This window comes from Pundamilia nyererei, unplaced genomic scaffold, assembly GCF_000239375.1.
Source record: "Pundamilia nyererei isolate P.nyererei 1_Seehausen unplaced genomic scaffold, PunNye1.0 scaffold00047, whole genome shotgun sequence".
NCBI classification, from domain to species: Eukaryota; Metazoa; Chordata; class Actinopteri; order Cichliformes; family Cichlidae; genus Pundamilia; species Pundamilia nyererei.
The window spans coordinates 2,986,240-3,011,654 of record NW_005187448.1 but is presented as its reverse complement, the minus strand read 5'-3'; the positions used below and the strand labels follow the sequence as shown (position 1 = coordinate 3,011,654).

Below are 25,415 nucleotides of genomic sequence, written 5' to 3'. Positions count from 1 at the left end.
TATACAATCTGCACTGCTGCTGAACAATCAAGCAATAAAAAGTCAAGCAATAAAAAGTCATTGCACAAAGATTTTGTTGTCTTTCAAGTTCTGTTTGCATTTCCCATGACTCTATTCTCTGAAAACTTGTGCACATAAATAAAATTCAGACCACAAGCTGCTCACTTGCCGCATACTGTATAAATTAATGTAGTTTACTGAGAAAAAAAGCCCCCAAAATTAGCAAGCGGTAGTCAACTAACACACACATGCACATTTAAGAATAAATAGTCTTCATCATTATTACAATGAAGATAATCCATAGAAGTACCTGAAATAAAAGGAACTTTTTGGCAATCACAGAAAGCAAGTCTGGCTTTTTAATCTTTTAATAAATTCACAAATCAGTCCCACGATGCAAACACTCCATTCTTCAGACTATTTGTATGTGATGCATCTACTTTTATTCTTGTCACTCTCCTGGCTGCAGTTCTGCATGGCTGCTCCGTCCTCAATGCCCCTGGCGTACAGACGTACCAGCTGACCGTGGATCCTGACAGAAGTGAACAAATCTAATTATATATCTTATGTTTCATAACGTATTGTGGGATCTTTACCCTACAATACAAAGGGCTATGAGGCAACTGTTGTAATTTAGCACCGTATAAATAAAATTGAATTGTAGAACAACATGTTGGGTGGTGCTCTTACCTGCAGAAGATCTCAGTGAAAGGCAGAATCTCTCCATCACAGTTCCACACGGACACAGCTGGAGTCTTTTTGCAGCACAGACCACACAGGATGGAAGCCACTGTTTTGTGCTCGTTCATCGTCTCTCGCTCTACCACACTCTGTGCCAATTGCTGCTGAGATCCATTTCTGCTTACAGTGTCCACGTATTCTCGCTCTTCTATTGCACGATTCAGCTCTCCGATTCCTTCATGCACCTCTTCTTCTCTGCCATCTGGGAGAGAGAAACGGACGGCCTTCACTCGATGGACCTCCACAAACGGCAGGTCAAACTAGGAGAAGCAGGAACGATTGGGTCAAGCAGTTTCTAAAGTTTCTCTGTCCATTTGTTTTCAGCTGAATGTGATATACCTGGTCCTGTGTGCTTGTGTGTCTGTAGAGGAACTTGAGGAAGCTCAGTGGGTGAGTGTCCCATACTAGGATGAGATCCCCTGTTCCATCTGCCAGATGAGCAGACGGAGAGAGACCTAATGGGCTCCTGGCACATGAGCTGGACATACAAGTGATCGATACACACCTGAACCTGCCCTCCACACTCACCCATTCACCTAAAGAGAGACGAAGAGATTGGAGATACTACAATTAGAACGATTTTAGCAGATGTTGATGATTTCTAAAAGAAAATAATGTTAGGCCAATGTGCCCCAGGGGTTATAAGGCAATTTTTAATAGAGTAAGGAAATGGGGAAAAACATTTGTGTGATTCTACTTATTTCAATATGTGTTGTGGACAACAACAGGAAGGCAAGAAAAACTCAAACCACCAGTCGTGACAACCAAGGTATAGAGAAGGGCACGTCTGAACAAACAAAAAGTTGTATCTTGAAGCAGATGGGCTGCAGCAGAAGACCACACTGGGTGCGACTGCTGTCAGCTAAAAACAGGAAATTGAGGCTATAATTTTCACAGGCTCACCGAAATTGGACCACAGAACACTGAAAAAAAATCTTTTGTGGTTCACTTTTGTTCCAGTTTTGATTGTTGGTAGAGTCAGAATTTGGCATAAACAACATAAAAACATGATTCATCCTGCCTTGCATCAACACTTAAGAGTGGTGGTGTCAGTCAGTGTCACAGGGTACCCATCTTTGGATGGCTTCTTCTCTCATCATCCCAAACTGGTTTCTTGAACATGACAGTGAGTTCACTGCACTTAAACAGCCTCCACAGTCAAGCTCAAACCAACAGTCCACATTTGAGATGTGCACCAATCTGCAGCAGCTCTCTGATGTTATCTTGTTATCATGTACTAGAATTTATGAGTATTTGTATCGTTACCTTCAGAGTCATTGCTGTACTGGCTGAAGTGGGAGCTGTACAGGGAGCCTGAATCAGAAGTGTGTGGGAATAGTCGCTCTGTACTTCTGGAGCACACATTGCACCTAAAAAGAACAAAGAGTTTCACTCTCCTTCAAGTCTGTGAACTAACAAGCTCCCTGACCTTAGCAACAGCATTCATAAGAGCATTATAATCCATTCGCTGACAGCCAGAGACACCTGCTCCAAACAAAAACTAAGGTACTAACAAGAGGCTTGGTCTCAACTTTCAACTAGATCAAGTTTCTCTTGCTATGTCTCTTCTACCCTCCTCAAGGAACGAGCAACCAACACCCGAGTCCCTGCTACAGGGGGTAGCAGTTACAGTATCTCAAAGTGAATTTGACCCATTTCACTAGTCCTTGAATAATAATGATGCTCCTCACAAGGGCACCTTCTCGCTTTCAAATTAAAAGATTAAAAATGATCTTCCTTTTTAAAACCCCCACCAGAGTAACAAAAAAGTTAAAGGCTTTCATATTTTCTTCAAGGTCACGTTTTGGCCTGACTTGCAAGTGAAAGTTGCAGTTACATTAACAATGGGAGGAAGAGCACAGTCTCTTTTTATCTCTTTCTAGTAGGCGTTTTACCCTGAGAGGCAGCGCGTTTTATCCTTAGGGCTGGAGAGCAGTGGGTCTGCTGGTAGATACTGAACTATGCCCGCATAGCTTCTGTTGCTCAGGTACACAACTGTACCTATACAGAAGAAAAAAATTAAGGTCGGGTAAAAATACAGAACACCAGATACTGTATATGTGCAAGATTTTGAAATAGAACAACAGTGGTTTTACTATAGCAAATGCTGAAAAGGGAAGCACAGATGCCACTAGAGACTTTCAATTTGGTCATCTTGATAACAGTTACAGTTTCAGGGTGAATTTTTAACTTTGAGATAAAAATAAATATAGAGAATCTGACAGAATGTTCTTCAGCAGACTGTCATTTGCTTTGTTTTAAAAGAATCATCGGTCTGGACCTGAATAGTCGTATCTGAGAGGTCCCATCCAGCGGTGTTTTTCACTCTCAGCCAGTACGTCTCCATAGAAGCCATAGCCCACCAGAGATACCGAGTAGCGTACCAGGGTGGAAGCATGGTGAACTGAACACACGTCTAATGGCTGAGAGTCTCCTGGACATCAAGGGGTGGGTATACAAACTTATTTATACAGTTCCAATTTTGAAAAAAATATATGATCAGGGTTACACTCCCTTTACATTCATGAGAAAGAAAGTTTTCACAAGACTGTGCGATTCTATGAAAACATCGATACACCGTTAACTGCTTCCATAGGAATTTTGAGGGGAAGTAGCATCCAGGTACTGCTAATCAAATGCACTTGATTATTGATTATCATAAGTGTGAGCACCTCGATAAAAGCAGAAGATTTTGCAGTGTGCAGATCTGGAGCATTCAGGTGTTTGCTAACACAATGCCAAGGAGGAAAGGCATCAGCAATGACCTCAAAATCATCAATCTGGAAAAGTTTATAAGGGCATTTCTTAACATTACGGTGCTTTATTTTTCTTAAAAACCAAGCACAGCACCACGAACACCTAATACCGACTGTGACGTAAGGTGGCGGAGGATTTGGGTTTGTTTTTTTAGAGTCAAATGTGAGGCCATCTGTTTGACAGCTAATGCTTGCCCCAAATGGGGTCATCCAACAGGACAATGACCCCAAGCACAAAATCTACGACAGAATAACTTAAAAAGAAAAGAATCGAGATGTTGCAATGACCCAGTAAAAGTCCAGACCAGACAGGGCCTTAAGAGACCTGTGCATGAACAAAAATATCCAAACCTCAATGAACTGAAGCTAAATTGTAAAGAAGAGTGGTAATACGAATATAATTATTTCAAGTTTTTGCTACTGAATATAGTTCTTTGAGACATGGGGTGTACTTAGTTTCCACGCAGCTGCAGAGAGTCTTGTGAAAACGTTCTTTTTCACATGACCGTACGCAATATTTCCTCACCAATAATGATGTGCAAAGCTGAAGAAACAGGATCAATAACCCCCACTGTGGCATAACACACACAGTCTGTGGAACCTAAAATAGATAACATATATCAGGAAGTGAGAGTGACACCTTTATTAAATCTGAAGCCATCAGTTTATAATTGCTTATGAACAACAACCTGCAGGGATGATGCCAATATGAAGTGGGCATGGCTGCAATGTGACAGCGGGATCAGTCTCACAAAGACCTGCCTCTTGTTGTGTCCGCCCAATCAAACCATGAAGTACTTCACTGAACATGCCATCGCCACCCACACAGACCACACTGCAATAAACAAACATAATCGTTTCTATTATGAAAGCACCTCACAGTGCTCTTTCACAACAGTATTTATACCGCTGCGCTGATAGCGCTTACCCATCAAAGCCCGTCAGATCTTTCTTCAAGAGGTGGTCTCTGGCCTGGTTAGCCCGTTCAGTCACTGAAAAAGTTTATATAATGATTACACGTAAACTGTAAGGCTGTATGTCAGAGTTAAACTTTAAACATCAACTGTGCGATCAGTTTACCTATAACATGAGAGCTGATCCCAGCCAGCTCAAACAGAGGGGCAACAAGTGAATGGTAGATCTCTCTTCCTTTCTTTTTTCCTCCAAATGGGTTGATGAACACCAACAGTCTATGTGGACGCAAAGGACCTGAAAGATGCATGTTGAATATCACAGATGGGAGCTCAAAACGTCAGATATGCAACAGATTTTTTTTTTGTTAAAGTAAAATAATAGTCTATTTAGGAGAAATACAAGGTTAAATATCAGCTGTGTTTCTAGTCCAATTATCCACCCCTACTGTGAGTTTTGAGGGCAGTCCTTAGGTGATTTGTCCACTGGTCTCTGAGGACCCGACTGGGGCAGCTGAACTGGGTCCGGCCCAGGCTCCACAACAACCCATAAGTGCTTCTACTCCTGCTACGCTTGATGTAGAAAACTGAAGGCAGATGACAGATACAAGAAATGGAAACCATGCTGTAAAACCATAGTATCAACTGTTGGAAGTGGTGGTGGTGGTGATGATGATAGTAGGGGGGGCTACAGGCACACATTGCACAAAATTGTAAAGTAAGCTGTGAACTTGGGTGTCTAGTTTTCGAACTACACCGTCATCTAAAACCCACCTGTGAAATCTTTGTCTGTGTCTTCAACTGACTTCTGGGGCAAGATCTCCACCCGACCGTTCTCCACTCCAACCACCTCTGCCACAGGTACTGAAACTTCAATCGCGCAAACGCACAATGTGAAAACATTGAGTAAACATGTTTCTTTGTGTCGCTGCAACTGAGTGAACTTTTTAACTCTACAAAAGGATTGTTTCTCATTTTTCACTTGTCATAGAAATTAATGCATGATACAGCTGGTTCCTTGCCAGGTCTCAGGCCCAAACAATACAATAATGCTAGCTGAAATTCCATGCTGCTTCAGTTTCATCATGGTGCCCCTATTCGTTTATGCTGCTGCTTTATTAAGATGCGGTGGCTCACGAGGACGCTTGAATAGAGCTGAGCTATTGTTTGTGTGATACCTTTAAAAACACAAGATGGAGAAGGCTTATTGTGTCTGCTGACTGACTGGCACACCTAAAAGGATCAAATTCTACATAATTTACTATGGCAGTGTATCATAAATCACAATGTGTTAGTGGTTTTAACTGGACAGTATTAAAATATTTTTTCGCCTATATTTGTGGATGAGACAGAAAAAAACCCCCACTTTTCTCTTTTTAAAAAAAATGCAAACTAGAATTTAAGCTCAGTGTTGGCGTATAATATTATGCCAGGAGGTGGGTGTGTTTGTGCCTGTGTTTTTAGTAAACTACCTTTGTAGGTCATGTGTCATGTTTGTGCTGCTCAACTCGTTCTTCACGTTTTCTGCATGCCCTTAGATTCAATTGTGCCCCTTCTTGTGTTCAAACTTAACGCCTAGTTTGTAATTGGTGTTTGTGGTGTAGGCCACTGTCTTTTTTTGTCAGTTCAGTTCAGTTTATGTCAGTACAGTGCAGACGAAGCAGACTTTCTCTTTTAAATGTGGTGTTGCAAAGTGGTCCATGTGTGCACATTTATATTTGGCTCTTTAAATGTTAAGTAAAACAGGGGAGAAGTGCATTGTGAAACTTTCTGAGTGTTTGTGTCGCGCTCTCATTTAAACACAGTCTCTATAAAGCCCCATTAAACATCTAGGATACAGATGTGAGGGAGATACACGAGCACTTACCTGTTTTCTTGTCACCATTCTTTTTATCCGCCTCAGTCCATTTCAAATGCCAACCTGTGAGGACGGCCCGATATCTTTTATTTCCGATCCACAAACTTGACTCCAACCTCAGGTCAGTCTCCATCTGGAAAAGCGCTCTCAGTCACAGAGTCAGTCTTTCCCTTATGCCAAAACGCGTTCCTGATCACACTTTATGCCCATGGTGTTTGCATGCCTGAGAAGTGCAGACACCGGCGATCTGAACTCAGTTTCTGAATACAGGCTCAGAGTATTATTCCTTTAAAATGCTGAAGTCACCGCCCGATACACGGGCGTTATTCTGAAAATACCGATTTCCTATCTGCACCCTGCTCTTCTGATACCTGCTCGATTTGCATGTTTCGCTGCTGATTGGATGCCAGGTGTTTACCTGGAGCAATGTGGCCAAGTAGGCTAATCTGACGCGAATGTGTGCTTTCTCGCTGTTTGATTGACCTAAAAGCATTGCTTCGTTGACAGAATGGGGAATTTAAATGCATTTAAATACGTCATCTAAATATTTTGAGTGTGGAAGCCTCTGTAAATCATCAAATATTAAAACTAATAATACATGTTGTAGACTAATATAGGGCGACAAGTAGAAGATAGATGGTATTTAAAATTACAGTCTACCGTAATTTATTTTTTTTAACAAGGATGAGACTTTTAAATAACAGAATGAGACACACTATAAATCTGACATATGCAGCAAGGAGGACAGCAAAGTAAAATAAATAACTATCTAACTAAACTATCGTTTACTGCAAAAAGCAGTTTATCCGAAGGTTGAGAGTATTAATTGATTAGTGCTGAAGCAACATTTTTATATTTTAGCAGGCTTTTTTGGTTTTGTTTTGTTTGTTTTTGTTTTGTGGGATTGCTCTTACATTTTTTAAAAATCTCTAATATAAACTTTTTCAACAACAGTTTGTTTAATCCAGTGTCTATTAAAAAATCCTCTTTTGTGTTTGGAAGTGTTTGAAAATGTGTTGCATTTTTTATCATATTATTTAAAAATCTTCATCTAAACAGAGAATGTTGTCTAGTAAAATGTGTGCATCAGTTCCGTGTTAATTTACAAAAATGTATAAGCTCAAATTACCTATAGTTGTCTGTCTATGTTAGCCACCGTCGGGCCACAGCAAGGGTTTATGGCCACTTTTTTTTTTCCAAAATAAATCCGATTAATACAATAGGTACAACTTTTATTCTGAAATCCCGGCAGAGCGGACGTGTATGACGTTATTGTGGCACGCTCCTTCCTCTTGCTTTCCTTGCTAGCAGGTCCATTTAGTTAGCTAGCGAAACAGGCTCTTTAACCCCGTAGGGGAACTGTTATGAATCACTTGACCAGTGTAGTATAATAGATTTTTTTGATTTTCATAATCTTGTTAGTAATTGATATTGGAAAATGAACATACGAAACGCACGGGTAAGTATAGAGAAATTCACTCGAGAGCCACGCTGTTTCTGCACAGAGCTAAGCTAACGTTACAGGCTGCAGTTTAGCTGAGCAGATATCGCCGGTCAGCTGTGTGACCCTTTTTATGTGTTTCTTTCAGCCGGAGGACCTAATGAACATGCAGCACTGTAACCTGCTGTGTCTTCCAGAAAATTATCAGATGAAATACTACTTCTATCACGGCTTGTCATGGCCACAGGTAACGAGCAGTGCTGATTCCAGTTTCCCTGTCTCTGCTAATGGCACTGCTCCTATCATACATACCATTACAATGTGTACGGTTATGTCTCTAATTGTTCTTCCGTTTAAATCGTTCCAGCTCTCATATATAGCAGAGGATGAAAATGGGAAAATTGTGGGATATGTGCTCGCAAAGATGTAAGTATTAGCGAGCATATTTGTATCCTGCTGTCACTTTTAAGAAAACGCATTGATTCTTATGACTTTTGCAAACTCTTTATAGGGAGGAGGACCCAGATGATGTACCTCATGGACACATAACATCCCTGGTGAGTCGGAGCACCTGCGACACCTCAGACAACTCCTTTGCCTCTTTTTCCTTCATATTCTGTTGGGTGCTCCTTTAGGGGGTTCACCACAGCGGATCTGCCTCCAATCTCATCATGTTGCTAGCATTTCCTCTGTCATTCTTCATGGTTTTCATCACTTCTTACTGTCTGGCACCTCCATAATATATCCACTATTATTCCATTGCACATTTGCAAACTAGCTCATCTTTGCCTCTTTATCTCCAAACTGCTCATCCTGAGCTGTCTCTCTGATGTACTAATTTCTGATCGCATCCTTCTTGGTTACTCCCAGTTCAAATCTTAACATCTTTAGCTCTTAAACCACCAGCTTCACCTAAAACACTCTGTCTTCTAGGCAGTAAAGCGGTCCCACCGACGTCTGGGACTGGCTCAGAAGCTGATGGATCAAGCCAGTCGGGCCATGATAGAAAACTTCAATGCTAAATATGTCTCACTTCATGTTCGCAAGAGGTACTGCGGACTCTTGGCTTGTTGCAAACTAGGGTTTATCTCTTTGTGTACATAAATGATTGTATGAATTCCTATGTACAAAATGTGTTCTGACTCCAATTGTATCTGTAAGTGCTCCTGTTTTCAAGAAATGTTTTCTCCCCACTGCAGCAACCGAGCTGCCCTGCACCTGTACTCAAACACACTTAAATTCCAGTAAGTATTTCTGTGTCTCTAGCAACATTACTGTTAAGTTTTTTAAATGTAATTCATGTACTACTACAACTTTTATTTTATTTACATCAGCTGGGCTACAATAGTTTAATTATACTGGTAGTCGATATAATTTGACCTGTGTTTAGTATAATTAATCAGATAACTGTATCACAAATGTGATGGCTACTTATATTGGTAGATAATTATAAGATTGTTATTCCCAGGTACTACTGGGTTTTGTTTTGTTTTTTAAAGTCTCTAAAGGCTCAGTCTACTTTTTTCTTTCCCTCACCATGCTTTAAAAATAGTTTTAAGGGTCATTTCCTACATGATTGTTTCTTTGTGTATATAGATGAAAGAATGTTGGTTGGATTAGTGATAGTTTCAACTATAACTCTCATTTTTAAAATCCATTAAAATTCAGTTTGAAAATGTGCTGAACAGCCGAATGTTTTTGCACCAACTTTAACTGATCTACTATCTTGTCCCTTCACAGGATTAGTGAAGTAGAGCCCAAATACTACGCAGATGGGGAGGATGCCTATGCCATGAAAAGAGACCTGGCCCACATGGCTGATGAGGTACTTGATTTTACATCTTTTTTTAAAAAAAATATGAGCTACTTTAGTTTGATTGTCACTCACTCTGAATTGCCCCTTAATATGAGCATGTGACCAAAATCTGAATGCGTTACTTTTTTTTCTTTTCTTTTTTTTGGGTCCCCTGGTCATCTCACAGCTGAGGAAACCCGGAGCACGCGTGCCGGGTCAAGAGGCACAATCTGGCCAAAGTCCGTCGGGGTCCGGTGACCATGAGAGAGAAAGCGAGAGAGACAGCGGAGGAGAGAGCAAAGAACTGAGCGAAGTCAGCGAGGCAACAGAAAGCACAGATGTTAAAGATTCCTCTTCTGATTCACAGTGACGCTGCAGCTTTAGACATTTTTAAAATCATCCCTTGCATCCAGTTTTTATCTATTTGCCATTTCCCCTGACCTTACACACTGATTATCTCGGCACCAAAAATGCTCCAACATTTACGTCACTTTTTTATTTTTGGTAATTCTGGGTTGTTTTTTTTTCTGCAGTGATGAGCAGAGACTTTGTTAATAGCTTCAATCTACTCAGTTATCTAAATTAAATACAAATTAATTACTGGTCTGGTCATTTTTATTGGATTACTGTGATTGTAAAAGCTGTGTGAGGTTTAAGACCGCCTGTACTTTTCAATTGGTCTTTATTTAACAGAATAAATCTGTCAAATAATACTTCTTGTATTTCATTTTTGTCAAAAAAGGCATCAAATAATGAGCATCTCTGAACGAAAACCAGCAGTCTGATAACAGTTATTCAACTGCCACCTTGGTATTGTGAGTGACGATCTGATTAAAAGTTAAAGACCCAAAAAATAGGATAAAAACGTTGATGATGTTGGAATAAACGGATAAAAAGAAAAATTCTTCCAGGTTAAGGATTTAACCCAACTCATTGTGTCTGCATTCTTCCTCTGTGGGCTACGTCCTTTTTCCAAAATGGTACTGTAGCTTCTAAGCTGAACTAATCCTCTGCAAAGAGTTTGTTTTTAATACATACGATTCAAGATGGAAAGGACACCATAGATATCTGTCCTCAGGTAACTGGTTGGAGCATGCCACCAGTTCAGTATTGGTGTAGGTAGGTGTAAATACTAGAACAGCTGGCACAAAAGTCTTCAATCGGAAGGATTTTGATCTGTAAAAGTGAGTGCTTGTAAGCACGGCCACTGTGGAAACATGTTCGATGCCATGTAGTAATGGAATGCTGAAGTTCATATTAAAGTGTCATCTACTCAGCCCATTTTTAAGCCTATTATTCACAAGTGGGGAAGTGCCTTTACTGTCAAATTTATACTTTAGTGACTCCTACTGGCGGAGAAAGACTACTGCATGGCTTTTCACAATACCTACAGCAAGAGTTCAATGCCAGGAATGTCATGGGTCTCTATAACAGGTCACAATGGGACATAGTTAAGTGTAACTAAATTCAGATGAGTTTACTTTTCCTGCAGTGAACTGAATAGTTGGGCCATGACTGTTTACAGTTGAGCTCAAAGATTTTGTTTACTTTTATGTAGGGTGTAGCAAGGTTCAAAGGTCATTCTCGGTTTAAACTGAAAGACACAGCTCCCTGCTGCATTGGGACTCAACAGAGACTCCCTTCAATCAAACTGTTCTTTCTCAAATGTCATCCAGAATGCGTAAGTTAAATACCAGTTGTTTTTTTTTAATTGTTTGTGCAACACCGTCTGTTTGTCTGTTTGAGGAAGGAAACGAGTGAAAGAGAAGTACGTGACAGATAAGAACAAATTATGCCTAATGATCTTTGAAAGAGTTAGCCTCTCTCTGACAAATTGCAAGAAGCTCAGCTTCACACCAGCAGGCTGTTTAACACCTCTCAGACAGAGAAGTCAATAATGTTGTTGTAAATCTTTCTGTGTTATGATTTCATAGCAACAGTGGTCTTTGTTTCTGTTTTTCTTTTCCCTCCTAATCTACATAACTGACTGTTTTGTTTTTTTAAAGTCAAGGTTGCTCCCGCTCACTCATATTGTAGCCATGACAGTGTATAAAAAATATATATTTAAAAAAACCTAATAATAATAATAATACTCAAAATAACTTTCTTTTTTCCCCCTCAACTGAAGTCAGCTCAGTGCAGCTGATTTCACTCAGGAACCGGCAAGGAGAGCCCAATCAGTGAAAACAGCTGTTGTTTGACTGAACTGAAAACCTGCTGTGGGGTTCAAGAGGAGGCACGAAAGAGAGAGAGAGGAAGGACTATACTAGAAAAGGTTTTCACACGTCACATGCACAGTCACACACTGATGGCTCAAACTGAATGTGTGAGTGAGAAGAAGCGGGGAGGGAAAGGGGGGGGGGTAGGGTGAGGGTGAGAACAGCAGAAGTAAGTAAGTGTGTGTGTGTGAGAGAGAGAGTCAGTCAGAGATGACTTCCACTCCACCCACATCCATCCGTGTCCAAAGTGAGGGGGAGGTGAAGCAGTTACTGCGCTATTAACTGGCATCATTTAGTTCAGTTTAGTGTGGAGGAAAGACTAGTCAAGACTCCTGATCAGGTATGACTCTCTGCACGTATGACACTCTTGTTGATTTTTATTTGTTTTCCTGTCTCACCAAATCAGCACTGGTAGTCAGTTTAACGCTTAATGAACATGTTTTTGTCTTAAAAAGGCGCATGCTGTTATGCAGTTAAGGTTTGCATTGCTTGATCGTTTTATGTTGTTGTTGGCTATAGACAAACCCCCCCAGGGCGAGTGATGTTTCATAACTATAGAAGCCTCTACTTGTTTGTGCTTGTTTAAAAAAACACTAAAATGGTAGAAAAGGTTACTTTAGTAAAACAGGAACTGAAAAGCTATAGTAGCAATAAGGTTAAGACTAGCCTTAATGAAATACTGCGGCAGGTTGTGAGGATAGGATGTGGTGATTCACCAGCTGATCGCATGGAGAAAGAATGAAGCGACTAATGGAAAAGGGTGACACAGGCTGCAAAAATTGAACTCCTTTTTGCAGGGAGTTTGGGCCATGCTGAAATACAGCAGAGTCATGTTAGCAGGTCATCTGTTGGGAGAGTGCACATTTCAGCTAAAGAGAGTGCTGATGAGTGATGTTTGGCTTTCAAAAAAAAGGGAAGTTGAGGGGGAGAAATGGAGAGAATGTGTGCGTATTGATTGTGTACAAAAGGGTATGATCCAGCAAGACAACACTCTGATCTTCCTCTTTTTGAATTGCAATAAATTTCCTTTTATTTGCAGTATTTTGCAAAGGTCAGGATTATCGTGCGCTGAAGAAAAACCGCCGTGCTCCAGCCACACTCATCTTTCTTTTTTCTTGAGAATAGGCCTGGGTGTAAGTTTCACCCATAAATTATAGTTAAAAGCGTGTCAAGAAACTGAAACCTATCAGAAACGATCAGTTAAGCCTTTATCAGTAAGACCTGGTAGTTTTCTTTGTCTGACTGTATTCAGGGTAAAGCCAGTTCTCCGATAAACATGTCCTGTCGTGTTCATCCTGAACTGGAATATACCTGGGTATAGTCTTCTCAATCGGCCAAGACATGCTGTAAAGTGAAAGGCAGAAGGATTTAAACCTTCATTGGTGAAAGTTCTTTTTCCTCCTTTTTTTTCTTCTGTAAAACCACCTGTAGTGTTGAGCACAAACATCCCCGCACAGTTGTGCGCCTTGTGGTTCGTCCTATTTTTAGGGCAGCTTGAGATGCTGTTAGAGTTATTTTTGCACCTTGTGCAATTCTGCAGTCTGCCCGGTGCAAGCAAGCAACACATGCCAACCGGTTTTCTAGTTGCCTGCTGTTCAGGGAAACGCAGCAGAGTGTGACCACGTTGAAAAGATGTGCTACAGTAAGACGAACATGCTCATTTCAGCTCTACAAGTCTCTCAAGAGGAAGTGTGTAGGGTCTATTGGAGGAAGGGGAAGGGTGGAGGTGGTGGAGGGGACTTCAGTAGAAAGGGTGTAACAGTGGGTTTAACAGGTTTTCTCCACCAAAGGATACTGATCAGCTTGCATGCCCACAAATTTTACTCCCCTCTTTAAGAAAGGGTTAACAGAACAGAGCTGATATTTCATGCTAGCTTATAAATGAAAGCAATCACTGCCTTTATACAGAATTCCACCCAGCTGGATCAACAATGAGTTCCCATGTCAAACTTCGGAAGGAGCGGGTCAGTGTGGTGGACTACGACATTCAAATCAAAGGTAAAAGGCATGTGGGGGTTTGTGCCACACTGAGAAACACAACCTCTTTATTTCACACCATCTTAACTCTGATCAGTGAAACCAGTTTCTAACCTACTTGTCACAGTAAGTGTGTCTTTGTCGGCCTTTCAGAGGTTCGCTGTCAGCTTGTAGACCAACTGAAAGTATTGGACTTGCAACTTGAGCAAAAGAACCAACAGCTGCAAGACCTGACAGACTACCTGCGTCGACGGGGTGAGATTGAAAGCGAGTATGCTCGTTCCCTGGAAAAACTAGCAGAAAGGTTCACATCAAGGATAAAGAGGTAATTGCACACTGCACATAACGTGCTAAACTACACAGCAGTTCATTTCAATCTTCAAAGTTTGTGTCCTTTTGTATTTTTTTTTTCTTGTTTATGCATGACCACGCTCAGGAAGGAGCCCAGTAGTAACTCTGTGTCCCAAGTATGGCTTACTCTGCTGTCCCAGACCCGCCAAGAAAGTAGGGACCATAATGGACTGAGTGAAAGCTGCAACAACTTTCTCACCCAACCTCTCACACATTGTGTGGAGTACACACAGCGCCTTGCAAAGAAGGTACTACTGCAAGCGCTCACCCACGAACACACTGCCATGCACTTCTGCAGTGCAAATGACATAATACTTGCTCTGTTATCGTTTTTCCATTCTCACTTTAACCACCAGTTCATGTTTTTTCCAAATCTTGATATTTAAAGTATGACGTGGGTCACTGTGTCCTTGCTGTGTCGTGTCATCTCACTTCTCTGATATTTTGTCTGTGTTTTCCAGAGTAAAGACATCTGCATTCAGCTACAAGATGGGCTACTCAAGGTTACCACAGAGCTACAGGCGGTACGTGAGAAACCAACCACACAGAATGTTTTCCGTTTCTTAAGTACACAGAGGAAAGCATTGCTTTTTGTGCCTGTGTGCAGGCATGGCGAACATACTACCAGTACCACTCAGACTATGTCTGTGCAGAGGGGAAGCTGAGGGAAGCAGAGAAGCAAGAGGAAAAGCAGAAGCAGAGCGCAAATAAAAAACTGGAGAGGCTGATAGAAAAGGTAAATGCTTGGTGTCATGTGCGTGCATGCACGTATCATGTGACTCTTACTGACGATGTTTATGTGCTGTAGAGACAAATTAAAGTCCAAGAAATAAAGCTGAAGTGCAGCAAGGCCCGAAATGAGTACCTCCTAAACCTGGCTGCAGCCAATTCCTCCATGAATAAGTACTACCTGCAAGACATCTCTACTCTCATAGATGTGAGTACATCAGTCACCTTTTCCTTTCAACATACAAAAACCCTACATAGCACTCAAGGTCATGATCTCTCATGTCATTTGAACCCCAGCGCTCATTGTTTCCATTCCTTCTGTCATGATCTGAAAGCTCCCGAATGAATGAAGTGATTCTAAATTCAGTTTCCTCCTCCAGTGTGCAGATACAGGTTACCACACCACTTTGGGCAGGGTGATGCAGGCCTACTTGTCAAGACGGTGGAAGGCCCAGGATAACCTGAGCACAGGCCTGCAGCAAATAGAGGAGACCGTGTCTAGACTGGACCAGAGCCGGGATAGAGACATCCTCCTGCAGGACAACTACAACACCTTCTCTATGCCCCTACGCTTCCCCTATCAGCCCCACGATGGGGACCAGGTGTGCATTTTGATTAAATTATGTAAAGGAACTTTATATATTAAGTGTGTGGAACAACTCTAGACTCCCTTGCATTCTGTCGGTGCTGTGCTTTTTGGAAATCGAATTTCCCAGAGGAACCCACCCGAGGGATTAATAAAGTTCTATCTTATCTATCTTATCTTATCTTATTTCAGGTTACTCAGGTCAGTGCGGAGTGTGAGATGATATGCGAACTGGAGACCAGATTCAAACAGATACAAACTCGACTGCAAGCCGTCACCCAGGAAACTGAGGAGGTAAAGAAAATCGCATCAACCAGGGCTGCTCGTTATCATATTTTGAATTTTAACGAGGCTGCAAATAGTCTATGAAAATTTCTTCTTGTTTCCTTATTTTAATTTTAGTTAAACTTATTAAAGCATCACAGCCTCAAGTACAGAAAGGAAGTAAAAGTGATGAAGATGCAAAAGCACTATAATAAAAGGCGAGAACGCCTTCCACCTCATTATTGACTATATTTAGCCCTTTTTTAATAGTTCTCATGATCTCAGTGTGTAAGACAAGTATAAATCTCAGCAGTTCTGCTGGCACTTGAAAGTGACATAATGTCTCAAATGTGGGTATCTACACAACACACCTCTCACCCTGCTGCTCTCACATAGGTTAATAAGAGCATGTCAGCAGCCCAGGCTTCTCTGCTGGAGGGCATCGGCGATGATCTGGAGCCTTCATCTCAGGAGGGCAGCACTGAAAATCTGACTGTAAAGCCCAGCGCCACTCGACGACGGGCCAACCTGCAGGAAATAGAATACCTCTACTTTACTGTGAGTCGGTAAAATTTGGGGGCAACAGCAATGATGTGCAGTTGGTGTGGTAACGATAAAAAAAATACTAATCTGATCGGTGTAATTTGTTTTACAGAAAGTAAAGGAGTACCTCGTTGGCAGCTCTCTTGTATCTAAACTGCAAGTTAAACATGATCTGCTTAAAGAAGCTGTAGAAAAAGGTATTGCTTCTGCATTTCTCACGTTACAATACCACAAGTTGTTGACTCTGTGTCACAAACAAAATACCAAACACAGAGTATTTCTCCTTTTTAAAACGGATTGCTCTTATCATATGTTACGTCCTTTTTCTTTTCTTCCCAGCTGAAGTATCAAATGACCATCAGCCTCGGTATGAATATAATTATTTTTAACAGTTGTCGCTGAGTCATCGTTTTTATTTATTCATGCTACCAGTCTTAACACTGTGCCTCCACGGTCCTGTGTGTCATTCTCCAGACACACTGGAAAGTCTATGCGTGTCAGAAAGAATCACTCGAGTGCCAATTTGATGCACAACCAAAAACTTTTCAATGGAGACATGCTGTCCTTCATAACGGTAACACCGGTTTCCTCTTTCAGCTCTCTCGTTGTCATTTTAGTTTTTCCCTTTGACTTGTGATGAGTCAGTGAAATTTATTGTTTATTTTTAATTCAGGCATCAGGACAACAGATTCCAATTGTTGTGGAAAGCTGCATTCGCTATATCAACCTCCATGGTGAGTCTTCATTGCTGAAGTAACATTAAACCATTAGATGTTATTGTAAAAAGACAACTGCAGACACACATACATCTAGCCTCTTGTGTTTAAAAGTGACTGAGGGAAACAGGCACTCATTTTAGACCACTGCGATAATCTGTCTGCCCATCAGGACTCCACCATGAAGGGATATTTAGAGTGCCGGGGTCTCAGTTGGAGGTCAATAACCTCAGGGACGCTTTTGAGCGAGGTAGGGGTGTGTGTGTTTGTTAGATTAACTTCTATTCATAGTGCTCCTCTCCATGGAGCATTAATAATGTGGGGCAGTGTGCCATGGGCTTCCCCTGCAGGAGAGGACCCTTTGGCTGAGGGGAGTTATGACCTTGACTCGGTGGCTGGAGTGCTGAAGCTTTACTTCAGGGGTTTAGATAATCCACTCTTCCCCCTTGACAGCACCAATCTGCTCCTGGAGCATGCCCGTGAGTGTTCTTGTGCACCTGTGGATATAATTAGTGTGGCTAAGGATGCTCAGCAGCAACTTCTCTTTTATTTCATCACCTTTTTGTTTTCCAGAAATAAAGAATGAGGCAGAGCGAGCAGCTGAGCTGAAAGCTGTGATTTCTTCCTTCCCCGAGCCTGCTATCATCGTCATGAGATACCTCTTTGCATTCCTTTATCAGTGAGTGTCGTTACCTGTGACTTGAATATGGAAAACCTGAATTTTTGCCTTGTTTTTTCTCATTGCTGAATCATTCTGTGAGAATCATTAACATCCACTGTTAGTGCAGTTAAATAAGATTATATGAGGTAAAAACAACCAATAAAATTAACCAACTTAAATTTTTCTTTGTTTCTTTATTTACTCCTCTCTCTCTGCCTTCAGTGTGTCGGAGTATAGTGACGAGAACATGATGCAACCTTACAATCTGGCCGTGTGTTTTGGCCCGAGCCTGATAAGAGGGGCTCATGATGACGACGTCGTGACCCTGCAGCCTCAGATCAATGCCCTGGTGAAGGACATCATCATTGAGCAAGAAAGCATCTTCCCCACTCAGAGCGAAGTGCCGGGACCAGTTTATGAGAAATGCATGACACTAGAACTGGATGACGGGTACAGTGAAAAAGTGTAGTTCACATAACATGCGGGGGTTGGGGGGTGTATTGTGGAATGATTATATTATGCTCTTTACTTCACAGAGAGACCAATGTTGATGGAGATATAGAAACTGAGTACACCCCTAGCAAAGATGGTAAGTTTATGTGGCTATTTCAGTTCATCGCTTCATTAAAAATATATAATGATGTCGTTGAAGAATAACAAAGGATGTATACATTTGCTTTGCTGCAGATTTAGAAATGGGCTTTTTGGCTGACAACAGCACAAGTATGTCCATGTCTGGAGTAGCAACACCCAGAAGGGGACAACGCCCCAGAGCTAATAGCAGCGGGGCACTAGAACACAAATTAACAGCTGCACCAGGAGGAGGCAGCTTCGGTTCAGGTGGAAAGTGCACACTTCAGATTCCTGTTGGGCCGCAATGTAAGCCAAGGAGGATGCCCTCTCCTTGTTATGGGCAAGAGTAAGTAACCCAACAACAGCTGACTGACTGTGCTTGAGTAAAACATAATTATTCAGACTGATCTCTTTCTGCATACAGCTACCAGCGACGGTCATCTGAGGATATAGCCTCTCGAGTAGATAAGGTGTGTCTTGTTTTTCTTATAGCTCTCTGTTTATAACCTAATAAATGTCTTTAAAAAGAAAAATACCGCATCATTGTGCAATGAGCCAACTTTAAATGAAGCCATTATAAAGGGTTCTCACAGTAATCTGTGTCTGTAGCTGTAAGCGTTACAACATCAGAGGTTGCTAAAGGGGACAATGAGCCAAACTGTACTTGGAAATGTGCTGCTGCTAAAGAGCAAGTGGCTGGGCTGTCCTTCCTTTTTTAAAATTTTTTTTTATTTTTTTGAAAAAAATCCATTTTTGATAACCAAAAAGAAGAACTAAGTGTTAACGGTAGCAGGAAACCCACAGTCTGGGTTTCCTGCTTACGAAAATCTGAGTGATGTTCAGTAAATTACTATGCAGAGTAATTAGTCATTGCCAAGAGCGGCGAGCAGAAACAGAAGTTCTGAAGTCGAAAAATAGAGAAAACGGACACTTCCCCCTGTTTCCTCTCTCATCCGTACTTTTTTATTTTCACATTACAGGAAGTCTGTCGCCAGATGGACTCAGTCTTTAAGGAGCTTTTGATTCGACAAACCCATCAGGATCCCACCCCCACTGTGTCCTCCCCCTCAGTCCAGACTCCCCAGAAGAAAGGAAAGCAGGATGGGCGCAGGGGGAGAGGAACAGGGCTCTTCAAATCAGCAGATGCAGCGGACTGAGATGATCAGCAATGGCACAAGAAGACACACGTGGCGAGGGAGAGATGATACTAATGGAAGTTGAGGTGTAGCGTGAAGGCCTTTGACAGTAGCTTTCAGCACATCTATTTCTAGAAACCTGAGATCCTTGACTGAGAGTCCTTTCTCTGAGGTCTCCTTGACTCAGTCCTGTCTTACATGTGATGTACAGCAGATTTCCACAGGCCTGCGGTACTATGTCAAAACTGTGAACTACTTGAAATGCACCAATGTGTTTGTAGGCATTTTTGATATTTGCACTTCCTTTCTTATTATATTAAACAGCTGCCCTGCCAGTCAATAATTTTTAGTCAATACAGGCATAAGTGCACACTCTTAATCAAATTTCTGTCAAAATGAGATGCTGGCACAAAGTCAAGAAAACTGTGAATGTTATAGTTGTAAACGTCAATTCCTACTTATCTCTTTATGATTTATCTGTATATTTGAACTACATGCTGAATAAATAATTTGTCTAGGCTTACTGCTTCATTAGATGTGTATGTAAAACATGACTATAACTTGCATTTCTTTTCTTCATCCTGGGGTTTTATACATAGAATAATATATTCGGGCTTAAGTAAAAGTAGTCGAGATGCTCCTTTCTCATGCAACATTGGCTAGATGCCTCTGGGGCCTCCGTCAGTAATTGAAGGCCAGACGAGATGTATTCTTTTCAGTGTTTTCTGGGTTTCTCCCAGGTGTCCCGCCCTGTGGATGTCCCTGGGAAAACCTTCAGTGGAATATGCTTGGGACGCTATTCCAAACATCCAAAATCGCTCCAAACATCTAAGCTCCTTACCACTGCTCAATCTATACCAATATCTCTGTTGGTGTCTTGTCCTGTTTAATTTATTTAAATTTGATTTATATTGCTTCAAATCACTTAAAGGTATGTTTAAAAAAATAGGCCTCACTCTTCTTTACTTAGGGAAGCAAATCACCCTGAACATGGAGGGATCATCATTTATTAACAAAGCACCACAATCAGGTCGTCTGCTGACTTTCACCAAGGTGTGTCTCAGTAGCCTGAGTACATTTTTTTTTTAATGATTTTCAATTTAGGAGAATCACAAAATATCTAATAAAGAGATTTCTTAAGTTCCCTCTACTGGACACTCATCTTTGTCCAACCTGTCTATAAAGGTGGAGATAATTAATGATAATAATAATTATTATTATATATATTATTATAACTGAATTATTACATATTTTTCAAAGGCAATGTCACAAATTTCTGTATACCCTAGATCCCCAAGGATGTCAAACTCATTGTAAATCATGGGCCACATACTTTGATTCTAAGTGAACCTCCACTTTCTTTCATTGTAAAGAAGTTTAAGTGCACATTTGATCCATGCGATATCTTAATATAAGAACAAGAAGTGCACTCTCAACCGCATGTCTCCTCCATTCTATATTATAAACAAATGCTCTAGTATTAAATAAAACAAATATATCAACACAACTCTGGGCTTAAATTGAAAAATAATAATCTAATTCCCCAAACTGTGCTGTTATTTCTAAAACAACGTTTTTTGTAATTCACAGAAAGTGTATTATTTATTTCTTTACTTCTTTCACTCGTTTATTTATTTTTACTTTTGTCCAGTTTAAACTTTTCTGTTAATTGTCTGTCTATTACTTTATTACTTTGCTGTGGTGTGAATGACCATGAGGGAGGCTTTCATTAGAAATTTGTAAAAAATAAATAAATAAAATAAATAAGGTCAGTTTGTTAAAGCTGTTTAGATCCATCATTTACTGACTTCCGGCCATTTTGATTCTGATGACGTGTCGACGGGGCACTTTCCCAGGGTGCTCTGCGGTTTCGAGAGTCCACGTCATTGGTGCGCAGACGCAGAGGTGCAGAAGCGCTGTGAGCTGAGGTGGACTTCTTCCTTTTTACTGTTTGGAAGGAGCCGAGCACTCAGGCAACTGGACCTCAGGAGCAACACGAAACCTCTTAAACAACCTCCGAGACGTCACGATGATCCGGATAGCCGCCTTCTTTGCGCTGCTGGTGGTCGCCTGCTCAGGTAAGACAACGCTGTAAGAGAGAATACCGGGTTAATAAGCCTGTAATGCTAATCAGCTTTAGCTAGTAGCTAATTCATTGAATCACTACCCGCAATCTCGTAGCCACAGGAGGGCAGAGTGGTGAAAGTTGTATTATCTATAGATGCTGTGTAGATGATCATGTGCAGGATTTCAGCTGACCTCAACTCTGCTCTTTGTGCCCATAGGAGAGAGCTGCACGGACCCAGTCATCACTCCGTCGGCCTACACCACCTCTGACGCCGTCATCTCATCAGAGTCTGTCTTCATCGTTGAACTCAGCCTGACCTGCGCCAACGGAGCACAGGTAACTGTCCACCTCTAACACAGCCAGCAGCACAATGATGTACTGATGCTACTGGAGCACTCATGGTGATTTCTGCTCACTGCAGAGCGTAACGCTGTATGCTGATGTCAATGGAAGACAATTCCCTGTAACCAGAGGACAGGACGTTGGAAAGTACCAGGTATGGATTCACATGTGGCTACAGGTCAAAGCACTTGCTTTTACTGAATCTGATTTGTTAGCAGAGTGAAAAAAATCAATCAGTCTCAAGCCTGGATGAAAGGGGAGGTTTGCATCAAGAAGGCCATCTGGTGTAAAATCTTTGCCAAATCAAACATGCGGGGCATCAAGGAAAAGGTTTCCATACCAGATCGATCGGGGCCCAGGTTAACAACAATGGCCACCTCCAGTGCTGCTGGCCAACAGGATGCTGCTTGATAGTGTGCTACTACTGACTGACGACAAATTAAGAGGAGAAGGGGAAAAGATGATAGGAGGCAGGGAGAGAGAAGGAGGCTAGTCTAGGTGAGAGTAGGAAACTCTAAATGTACACTGGACAAAGGATGTTGAGTATGAAGCAGCCAGGAAGGAGAAAAAGAGGAAGAGTGCAGGTGAAGCTGGTGGCAAACGATCCACTGTGATGACCCCTACAAAGGGAGCAGCTGAAAACGTAGTAGCACTTTGTAGATTTATGGGTACTGAACTACAGAAGGTTGAACATATAGTCACAATAATTTCAGTGCTGTCTAAATCTATTATGAGCCAGATGATCGTGGTTACAGTTTTACCCGATACTGCTTTATTTCTCATTGTTTTTATCAGCTTTGTGCCAGTAATAATGTCTCATTATAAAAAGTTTCAGAAACGGTTTGAATTTTTTCAGCCAAGATTAGACAGCACCAAATCAGTATTACACAACTAATAAATATTAGTTACAGATATATGTAAATGTAATCTCATTTACTGATAGACTCACAGCAGTCAGTTGGCTGGTATTAGCCTATACTGATCAGCTCTTAATTGAGACCACCCTTAAAGCTTATAAGCAAAGGTGGGAGAAAATATCAAAGTACTTCCTCTTGTTATACATTTTCACTATGCTGGATGGATTCGTACGTACATATTGATATCAAAACATGCTGCCCTTTAACTGGATTTTCCTGCCAGTTTGGTCATGACTTCTTGTAGCAGTAATTTCAGTAAATTGCAATAAAAAGGAAAAAGTGGACAGCAAATTATAGAAATTAAGTGAACCAACACACTAATACACACACACACCAGTGCAATAAAAATATATTAAATTCCTTTGTCAAAAGTAATTTCTATTGAATTAATAGTCACAGGATGTCTTTGATTAGGTGGCTGCCCCGAGGTTTATTGACCCTTCACAGATGAACAATCTCATGTAGAGCTTATAAAAAAAGAAAGAAATATTGTTGATTTACTATATGTGAGTGTCTTTTTCAAATAAGGACTACCGGGGTCATTAGGATACTTGTACCTTATGACTTGCTTAGACAGTAGTTTACATTTATCCCTAACCCTTTCATCAGCAGGCCATTAAAATACACGTTTGCCTTTTAGTACAGACTCGAGGCTTTACATTTAGACACATTTTTAAACTAAAAGTATCTTAAAGAAACAAAAAAAAGTAAATAATCAGCTATTATTAAATGTGTACTTTCTTCCATCAGGTGTCCTGGAGTCTTCCTCACAAACAGGCAACCTCTGGAACATATCAGGTCAAATTCTTCGATGAGGAGTCCTACAGTGCCCTGCGCAAGGTTAGTGTATTATGTGTTGTTGATCAGCTTACAGTTTCCTTTGCTTGAGCTCCACTTGTTTTGAAATGAGTTGTCTTTATAATCAAATATGCTTTAATTTCAATTAAATCTGTAAATCTCATTTGCTCCAGGCCCAGAGAAACAATGAAGACGTAAATGCCATTCACCCTCTCTTCTCTGTCAACATTGACCACAGGGTGAGTTTCTTCTAGGATCTCAGACTGAACACATCACTTGAGTCATGATCCTGCTATCTTGTAAATTAAAAGCCAGTAAACGCCCTTAAATTGTATCAGCTTTAGTGAGCTTACATCAAGTATCACGTAACTTCCTGGCATGTTTGAAAGGTCTCCAGTGAATGAATAAACCCAGAGAGATTATCGCCTGACTGCACACTCTTACAGGCCTCTATTTTGCAGAGTAGTCATATTGTTTCCTTAAGAATTAGTGAAGCTTAAAGAAGAGCAAATGGCAAGTGAACTTTGGACTTAAGTACACATGATTACCAGAAATTTGACATGATAGTGTGCAGGTAACCCTCTAACTTTATTTACCTCCCACTCATGCATCATACCGTCATACAATCAACAGGATGTTACGCTCTCATTAGCAGTGGCTTAAATTGCTCTCTTTAGAGTTGCAAAAAGTTTGACTCAGGGGTCCGTCGATTTCACGTTGCCAGCATTTTTTTCCCCCATGTGCTTGACGTTACCAAATGTCACTGACTTGCTGCGGTCTCTCTGCTGTTTCCTGTGCGGATGCATCCAAGGGGCCAGTGTCTGATTTATGGTTGGAATCTCTGCATTCATTCAAAACAACAAACTCATGTAAACATGAAACTCCAGTTCCACCTTTCGCTTTGTGTGATTCTCATTTAAAAATAAACCTTATCTGCCTCTTATTGGCACTTGTGCAGCCCCACAGGCCGTTCACTCTGAAACTCTCTCCATTTAAAACCATAAAACTACTATTTAAGCCAACTTTCTTCTGATTGGCTGTCCCTCATTTGCCTTATTTACTCTTGTCCTTAAACCTGTTTCCTTTCCCCCCCCTGCTCACTACAGGGTGCATGGAATGGCCCATGGGTGTCTACTGAAGTGGTTGCTGCCCTCATTGGTATCCTGGTCTACTACTTGGCTTTCAGCGCAAAGAGCACCATCCAAGCATAAACTGATCCAAAACAGCTTTTTAAATACTGGATCATTAAAGACTGATTTCTGATGGGGCTCGACCAATTATCCATCATCCAGTGTTGAGACAAACCAACAGGATTTTGCCACTTGATCTGCTTTGGGGCAAGGAGCAGAAGTAGCAGTCTTTGTATTTTTTTATTCAGACTGTGTCTCTTATGTGCTTTTGAGTCTTTAAAGATGAATTTTGACACACGATTGACTCTCGGTATGGGTGGAGTTTTGTAACAATGGTTTCTTCTTTTGGAAACAACAGATCAATAAACCTGGACTTTACAAATAAAGAAATCACATAGAGCTCATGCATTGTATTGGGTCCCGCTTAAACAGTGGAACATCCTGACCAGATTGTGCTGCAAAGGTCAAAGCTTGCATGCAAATGAAATGTCAATAATGTGGCTGCGCAGACTGGCCTGAACAGGTCGAGTGGATGTGTCTCCTCCAGGAAAGTGAATAAATGACTTTTATTTTATTGGTTGTAGTAAAGCGAAAATCTATAAATTCCTTTTTCTCTAGACAGATGGGAAGGTCTGTTATTTCACAGCAACACGTCATCTACAGTGCTTCTTTTTATTTTCCAGTCTCGAACTAGCTGCAACTAGTCACCTGAACTCAAGTAACAACCAGCTTCAAGCAGATTTATCTTTCACATGCTGAAGTAGTTGAATTTTATCCCATCTATGGGTGGCCAAGTCGCATGAAAATGTCTCCACCTTCCCGAACTCCCATGCAGCCCCAAAAACAGCATATTTAAATCTGCCTGTTAACGTGTTTACTTTGCAACACGTACAAAGCTACAGG

The 25,415-nt window shown here is 41.1% G+C and overlaps 4 protein-coding genes across 6 annotated transcripts; 3 read left to right on the top strand and 1 right to left on the bottom strand.

The window, feature by feature from the left end:
- Positions 1–48: 48 nt before the first annotated feature.
- Positions 49–7,458, bottom strand: LOC102212422 (ceramide kinase). 3 transcript variants are annotated; one of them, XM_005732628.1, is made up of 14 exons: positions 7,396–7,458; positions 6,276–6,489; positions 5,183–5,278; positions 4,858–4,995; positions 4,578–4,706; positions 4,426–4,489; positions 4,187–4,332; positions 4,024–4,098; positions 3,023–3,175; positions 2,637–2,742; positions 2,008–2,111; positions 1,081–1,277; positions 691–1,001; positions 49–532 (listed from the first exon to the last, which is right to left on the bottom strand). In XM_005732628.1, the coding sequence occupies exons 2-14, from the start codon at positions 6,397–6,399 to the stop codon at positions 418–420; spliced, it is 1,758 nt and encodes a 585-aa protein (XP_005732685.1). In that variant the 5' UTR covers positions 6,400–6,489; positions 7,396–7,458; the 3' UTR covers positions 49–417. The 3 variants fall into 3 exon arrangements, with proteins under 3 accessions (XP_005732685.1, XP_013766124.1, XP_013766125.1); XM_013910670.1 differs by lacking the exon at positions 7,396–7,458 and having other exon boundaries at positions 6,276–6,730; XM_013910671.1 differs by lacking the exon at positions 7,396–7,458 and having other exon boundaries at positions 3,023–3,172; positions 6,276–6,730.
- A 45-nt stretch (positions 7,459–7,503) lies between these two features.
- On the top strand, positions 7,504–10,213 carry naa10 (N-alpha-acetyltransferase 10, NatA catalytic subuni). The gene is made up of 8 exons (XM_005732625.2): positions 7,504–7,725; positions 7,856–7,954; positions 8,075–8,133; positions 8,219–8,264; positions 8,641–8,756; positions 8,907–8,951; positions 9,448–9,532; positions 9,690–10,213. The coding sequence occupies exons 1-8, from the start codon at positions 7,705–7,707 to the stop codon at positions 9,870–9,872; spliced, it is 654 nt and encodes a 217-aa protein (XP_005732682.1). The 5' UTR covers positions 7,504–7,704; the 3' UTR covers positions 9,873–10,213.
- Positions 10,214–11,881: 1,668 nt separating this feature from the next.
- Positions 11,882–19,780, top strand: LOC102211391 (rho GTPase-activating protein 4). The gene is made up of 22 exons (XM_005732624.1): positions 11,882–12,061; positions 13,630–13,719; positions 13,852–14,023; positions 14,135–14,297; positions 14,511–14,573; positions 14,657–14,785; positions 14,858–14,986; positions 15,159–15,380; positions 15,557–15,658; positions 16,025–16,186; positions 16,284–16,368; positions 16,511–16,538; positions 16,646–16,745; positions 16,845–16,905; positions 17,060–17,137; positions 17,238–17,366; positions 17,461–17,566; positions 17,771–17,998; positions 18,085–18,137; positions 18,236–18,467; positions 18,546–18,591; positions 19,102–19,780. The coding sequence occupies exons 2-22, from the start codon at positions 13,653–13,655 to the stop codon at positions 19,276–19,278; spliced, it is 2,532 nt and encodes an 843-aa protein (XP_005732681.1). The 5' UTR covers positions 11,882–12,061; positions 13,630–13,652; the 3' UTR covers positions 19,279–19,780.
- A 1,345-nt stretch (positions 19,781–21,125) lies between these two features.
- On the top strand, positions 21,126–25,086 carry ssr4 (signal sequence receptor, delta). Its single transcript, XM_005732623.2, has 6 exons — positions 21,126–21,335; positions 21,543–21,661; positions 21,747–21,821; positions 23,335–23,424; positions 23,556–23,621; positions 24,489–25,086. Exons 1-6 carry the CDS (start codon positions 21,287–21,289, stop codon positions 24,591–24,593), a joined length of 504 nt encoding a protein of 167 aa, XP_005732680.1. The 5' UTR covers positions 21,126–21,286; the 3' UTR covers positions 24,594–25,086.
- The last annotated feature ends 329 nt before the right edge of the window (positions 25,087–25,415 follow it).